The sequence below is a fragment of the Hordeum vulgare genome, chromosome 7H, assembly GCF_904849725.1.
Source record: "Hordeum vulgare subsp. vulgare chromosome 7H, MorexV3_pseudomolecules_assembly, whole genome shotgun sequence".
Taxonomy (NCBI): Eukaryota; Viridiplantae; Streptophyta; class Magnoliopsida; order Poales; family Poaceae; genus Hordeum; species Hordeum vulgare.
In genome coordinates, this window is record NC_058524.1 from 586,139,102 (window position 1) to 586,145,598 (window position 6,497).

Here is a 6,497-nt window from a genome sequence, read left to right on the forward strand (position 1 = left end):
TTCTAGCTCTTAATTCGCTCGCACCAGTTACTATTAGTACCACGCACCTACTACTGTTGGCGCTTTCGATAGAGCGAGAAGGAACAAACAGGAGGGAGCGAGCGAGCGAGAGCGAGAGGGAGGGAGAGAGAGAGAGAGAGAGAAAGAGAGGGGGAGAGAGAGAGAGGGAGCGCACGGAGGGGCAGGTTGGTGCTAAGCTATCTGGTCAAATCGGGAGTTTTAATTGAGTGGAAAAAGCAGTATATGGAAACAAGACTGGAGTTGCGAAGCCAGCAAATATCTTTGAGGTGGGGACTGGCGTTACCAGTCCGTTGTGTATAAATAACAGCCAGGGCGAGGCGTAGAGGTCACACATATTAGAGCACAGAGATCTGGCTTCCTCCTCCTCAAGTTCTCGCCTCCTATAGCCGTGGCCCAAGCGAGTGAGCAAGGTAGCGATGGACTCCAAGAAGAGAGATCTTTGAGCTCTGCCGTGTGACGTCTCTGGCTTACCCTAGCTTCTATTTAGGCACGCCGGATTGGTGACACCAGTGCCCCGCCTCGAAGATCAGAGCGCGAGGGTGAGGTGATATCTGATAGCTTCACCACTTAGTCATACGCCAGATGCCATCCTTTCCAATCTAATTTTCATATGTTGTTTTTTGCATGGAATTGAAATTGACGGTTTGACAAGCTAGCACAGCCCACCCCGCTCCTCCGTGGGTCACTCATTGGACCGATCTCTCTCTCCTTCTTCACCAACACCATCCGGCTATCTTCTGTTCGTCCCTATCCTTCTTGCTCCCTCGAGAGCGCGTGCAGCGGGCGGACAGGTAGCAAGGGTGTGGTACTACTAGTAGTAGTAACCGGTGAGAGCATTTTAAGGGCTGTTGATTTTAAGCCCAACGCTTGTCGAGGCCATGGCCATTCTCTCTCCTCCTGTAAGAGATCGGTGCTCTTTTGGGCAACGATGGGAACAACCGGAGCCATTTAAGACCAAACGGGTCGGTTGCCGAACACTACTCCTCGCAATATCCGTCTTCTCCCGTAGCGCAAACTACCACAAAACTGGATACATACATGGCACTCTTGTGGCATTTGGGCTTCATGGTTTAAGGTATATGTAAACCGGGAACAATCATGCAAGAACCAATTTATAGTTCATAGGTAGGCAAATGAAAAGTAAAGATACAAACATAGTCTTTTATTTTTAAAGTCGAACAATCTTTTAATAATCCGTAAACCAGTTTATAAGGATTGTAATTTGTACAACATTAGTTCTAACAATAATAGTAGGAAACATAGTTTATACTAATGTTGCCAATTGTGGCAAGTGTCCAAAGTTAGTAATATCTACACCAATAAGTATTTTACGCTACGTACGGGAGGACACGGACACCTAGAGGACTAGTGTTCCGGAACCCGACCTGTTTGGCTCATCGGACATAGCGCCAGTCTATCTAGGGGTTAGAGAAAGGGAGGAGTGGTCATGGCCTCGACGAGCTCTGTGCTCACAATCGCGGGCCATTAATTGCTCGTGCCCGTTACTACTGCCAGTAGTACCACAGCCCTGCTGCAGGATAGGGACGAACAAGACAGCCGGGAGCAGTATTGGACGGGCTGTCACCCGGCGTATGACTTAGCGGCGAAGAAGCCAGCAGATATTGCCTCGCCATCGCCCGCTGGTGCTCGAGGCCGGGCGCTGCCGTTACCACTCCGGCGTGTATAAATAGGTGCGAGGGCGAGCCGGAAAGGTCACACAGCAGAGCACGAAGCTCTCTCTTCATTCCTCTCCCTCCAGTCCTCTCCTCCTAGCTATAGCCGTCAGCCAGCGCGATCGAGTGAGGTAGCGATGGACTCCGGGGATGACCAGCAGCTCCAGGAGCAGGGCCAGAAGAACTACCACCGCCACACGCCGAGCCAGATTCAGGCGCTCGAGGCGTAATACTTCAGTTTCTTCTTGTTTTGTAGTAATTGTCTTATAATGCACTGCAGGTGATCAATATAGGGAAAATAATGGCGTCTGTGTATTTGCAGGGCGTTCATGCAATGCTCCCACCCTGACGAGACGCAGCGCGCCATGCTCGGCCGCGACCTCGGACTTGAGCCACGCAAGGTTAAGTACTGGTTTCAGAACCGCCGGACGCAGAAGAAGGTGTGTACGTGCTAAATCTCCTGATTATCTCAAGTTTCTTTCATGACCTGGTTTTCAATTTCGTCCCAAACTGAATGGAATCTGGATGTGGATGCATGGTGATTGTTGCGGGTGGCATGATATGACAGGTGCAGCAAGAGCGGCAGGGCAACGACTTCCTCCGCGCGGAGAACGACAGGATCCGGTGCGAGAACATTGCCCTGCGCGATGCGCTCCAGAACGCCGTCTGCCCCAGCTGCGGCCCACCCGTCGCCGAGGATTACTACGACGAGCAGCAGCTGCGCGTGGAGAACGCCCGGCTGAAGGAGGAGCTTGCCGGCCTCACCTATAAGCCCCTCGGCAGCCCGTTCACGCAGATGACGCAGGGCACGCCGCAGATGTCCGTCTCACCTCTCGACCTGTCCATGGCCACCGTACAGATGGGCGGGCACCACCAACAGTTCGGGGGCGCCGGCCTGTCGCTCGACCTCGACCTCAGCAGGGCCGGCATGTTCGAAGGGTGTAGGCAGGAGGACTGGGGAGCACATTTTAGCACAAACAGACAATAAAATTAGCACCCAACTATCAAACATGCGGCAAGAGATCTCTCTTATGTGCATTCAAACATGTTTGTCGGCACCGTAATGTTGTAGCTCATCTTAAAAAAAATCGTGTGTAAGCTCAGTTAGTCTTTGTGTTTTTCATTCTACTCCGAATTGTATTGGGAGATCCTATGTAACTTTCGTTGATTAATTTATAAATTGCCGACGTTCAAAAACCTATTGATGAAAGCACCAGCAAGATTACTCGCTCCATGATAATCATTATCCTCCGTGAAGCACCAGTGATATTCGTAACACTAGGCTTGCACGTTCCAATGTAATCCTATTTGCTTCTAGCAATCAACACAGCTAGCTACAACAATTATTTAATTAATAAATATTAACTACAGCAAATATCATCATCAGTGTATCAATTGATACCATGCAATATATGGTACAATTATATTTATGGACATATCAGTGCGACAAAAAACTAAGATATACACGGTGGCAACCATACAAAATGGTCAGAGATTTGCTCATACCATAAAAGAACAGCCTACGCAACAGATCCCACAAACGGGATGTTCCTTAAAAATATAGTTTTTTACCCTTGTAAGTTTTCTTTCTACACTAGTTTTAGTCCAAAGGAGGGCTTTTAATGATAAGTGACGAGCCTCATGGCACGGTGACGGTGCAACAACCGATGGCCTGGCTCCAACTATGAAAATCGGCACCGCTCGCCACAAATCTTAGAGCAAGTACAGTAAATCCGAATCAGCAGGCTATAAGAAATAAATTAATACTTCCTCCGTCCTAAAATAAGTGACTCAAAAATAATTCTATTTTGTACTAAAATTAGTACAAAACTGAGTCATTTTTTGGTCAATTTTTTGAGGACGAAGGGAGTATATTTTTGCTTAGTTGGAGGAAAGTAAAGAGGAGAGAGAAGTTAAACGGACTCTTAGTTAAGAGTCAGCTCTAGCACGTGCTCCTATGCACTTTGTGAGAATGAAAGGTGGGTGATATAAAAAAAAGTAGTACATTTTTCTAATCAACTATTATACATATGGACTATAAATTGGGCTACAATGACATGACAATGGCCTATAGCCAACAGCTGGCTATACTATTAACCATGCTCTTAGCCCACCTAGTTGGGTCCCAATTTCCCGTCATCGTTGATGATTTCGTCCAGCAACGCCTCCACCCTTGAGGTGGATGTCATGGCCACCAGTGGAGGTTTTTCGCCTCCGATAGAACCCACAATGCCTATCCTCTGCCACCGCTTCGTGCTGCCGCCCTAAACACCAATGTCGTCTTCCTATACTCCAGTACCATACATCGAGACTCCTTGCTGTCTTCCTCGACACCGACACCTCCTACCCTGTGTTCGCTCCGCTCTGTGGCGCCACCGCCCCCTGATCCCTACACCATCTCCCACGAGCTATTATTTTCGACGCCGTCGCAATCACCGAAGTACCTTGGCATCCGACACCAACCTTGGGGGAGATTTGCGGAGGAGATCTAAGCGCTACCTTGTTATCGCTCTAAAGGTGTCACATTTTGGGCTGGATCTTTCTTAGAAATATTCATGGCTTTGTTTTTAGTAGAAGTCAAAATCACAGGGAAAATTATCAGAAAGGTGCATTTATTTAACGGTTAGGTGTTGTGGTGCTTATTTTGCCGATTTATATGACATTTGTGGAAAATCCTCTATTATGTCCTATCGTTATTGTCTTATAAGGTTCGCTCTTATTTTGTCGGTTGCCCAACATCAGTGAAGAGATATTTTTACCTATTTCCATATAAAATAAGGTCCCTTAGTGATTGCATGATTTCCTATGTGGAGAAAGAAATATTTTCTACCACTAGTAATCATGCTGGTGCAATGCACGTGTAATCATAGAAAAAATATACTCATTAAATAATTAAAACCAATAAGATAGTATGATAATTTATTAGTTTCATATGATGACTTTAGCAAAACTTATTTGCCCATATATCTTGAAACGAATTCTCATGCTTGGATGTAATCATCTATTTCTTCGTTTCATAATGTAAGATGTTTCTGAACATTATATTAATTTTTATTTGCTCACTCATACAAATATATTTATCCAGGTTTTATGTGTCATCCCATGCAAGTACTGAATCAAAACATGCTTTATTCGAAGGGGAAAAACTTGCTTGCCAACATAATGTTGGGCGTTCCTTAAAATATTCTACAAGGGACTTGTCGTCCTTTTATCTGGCGATGTTCCTTGATGTCGGGTTTTTGTATTCCCTATCTCAAGCTTTAGTGTCTTTTTCTGTTTTCGGGTTTTCACCTGGTTTTCCTTAATTAACAAAAATAATAGGTTTTTGGGTCCGGGTTTGTTTATATGTTGGACCATCTTTCTTCTTCTTAATGAAATGAAGAATCCCGTACCTCTCTTGAGGTGCCCTCCGGAAAAATGATTCTACCATCAAACATTGGTCTATAAAATTGGTTGGTACCATATTTTGTTGTGGTGTACTCAAGTTTTTCATAGGTTACATGGATATTTTGCTTTATATCATGGACAAATTACATATTTGCAACTAAGGATGCATCATATTCGATTACCCATTCGACCATATCGAGAGACCGTGTGACTGATTTTGACAATTATACAGGCAAAACCCAGTTGTCAACGTACCACACGATGTAGAAGTAGCCAAAAATCAGTTGAAACGTCCGAAGAAACGTCAAGAAGCTCAAGCACAATATTGTCAAGAATATCATAGAAAAGGCTAAAGTTGTGTTTGGTTTCGCTTTTCTACCCAACGTCTATCTTCCTCCAATGCCATTGTCAAGTCAAATACCACTTTGCTTTGTTTCTTTCTCTCGCACACAAGGATCGAGCTAGACCCGACTGGATCAATGGCGCCGCCTCCCAAGCATGGCTAGGGTTCACCACAGCCGCCTCCCACCTCTCGCCGCTGCCCTCCACCGCCTGCCGTCCAACGACCCGCCACCCTCCTCTCTCCTTCTATCTTCCTCCATCCCTCCTTCCTCTTCCTTGCCTGGTCATGGCAGAACTGGTCATGTCGGTCGACGCTGCCGGTGCACCGGCCCTCCGGCCTCTCCTGCCGTCGTTTCTGCCTACCCCTCCTCCTCACATTCCTCCTCCCTCCTGCTCACGGCAGACCTGGTTCAGCGGTGCCGCCGGGGCACTGGCCCTCTGGTCACCTACTCCCTTCCCTCCTTTTCACGACGCCCTGGACTGACAGCGTCGCCGGGGAACCGGCCATCTGGTCTCATGCTCCCTTCCGCTACCTGATGACCCACAAGTATAGGGGATCAACCGTAGTCCTTTCGATAAGTAAGAGTGCCGAACCCAATGAGGAGTAGAAGGCTCTGATAAACGGTTTTCAGCAAGGTAATAACTGCAAGCACTGAAAGTAGGGGTAACAAGTGATGGTTTAGTGAGGTGAAATGTAGCAAGCGAAAAGTAACAAGTAGTAGCAATGGTGCATCAAGTGGCCCAATCCATTTTGTAGCAAGGGACAAGCCTGAACAAAGTCTTATAGGAGGAAAAACGCTCCCGAGGACACACGGGAATTTCTGTCATGCTAGTTTCATCATGTTCATATGATTCCCGTTCGTTACTTTGATAGTTTGATATGTGGGTGGACCGGCGCTTGGGTACTGCCCTTACTTGGACAAGCATCCCACTTATGATTAACCCCTCTCGCAAGCATCCGCAACTATGGAAGAAGAATTAAGACAACGTCTAACCATAGCATTAAACTAGTGGATCCAAATCAGCCCCTTACGAAGCAACGCATAGACTGGGGTTTAAGCTTCTGTCACTCCA

General features: G+C 46.6%; 1 protein-coding gene across 1 annotated transcript; it reads left to right on the plus strand.

The window, feature by feature from the left end:
- The first annotated feature begins 368 nt into the window (after positions 1–368).
- On the plus strand, positions 369–2,875 carry LOC123411133 (homeobox-leucine zipper protein ROC8-like). The gene is made up of 3 exons (XM_045104064.1): positions 369–1,920; positions 2,017–2,134; positions 2,263–2,875. Exons 1-3 carry the CDS (start codon positions 1,832–1,834, stop codon positions 2,680–2,682), a joined length of 627 nt encoding a protein of 208 aa, XP_044959999.1. The 5' UTR covers positions 369–1,831; the 3' UTR covers positions 2,683–2,875.
- The last annotated feature ends 3,622 nt before the right edge of the window (positions 2,876–6,497 follow it).

Coding starts and splice junctions, on each gene's coding strand:
- LOC123411133 (XM_045104064.1), top strand. CDS start 1,832: ATGGACTCCGGGGATGACCAGCAGCTCCAGGAGCAGGGCCAGAAGAAC. Junction 1,921..2,016: donor CAGATTCAGGCGCTCGAGGC/GTAATACTTCAG, acceptor GTGTATTTGCAG/GGCGTTCATGCAATGCTCCC. Junction 2,135..2,262: donor ACCGCCGGACGCAGAAGAAG/GTGTGTACGTGC, acceptor ATGATATGACAG/GTGCAGCAAGAGCGGCAGGG.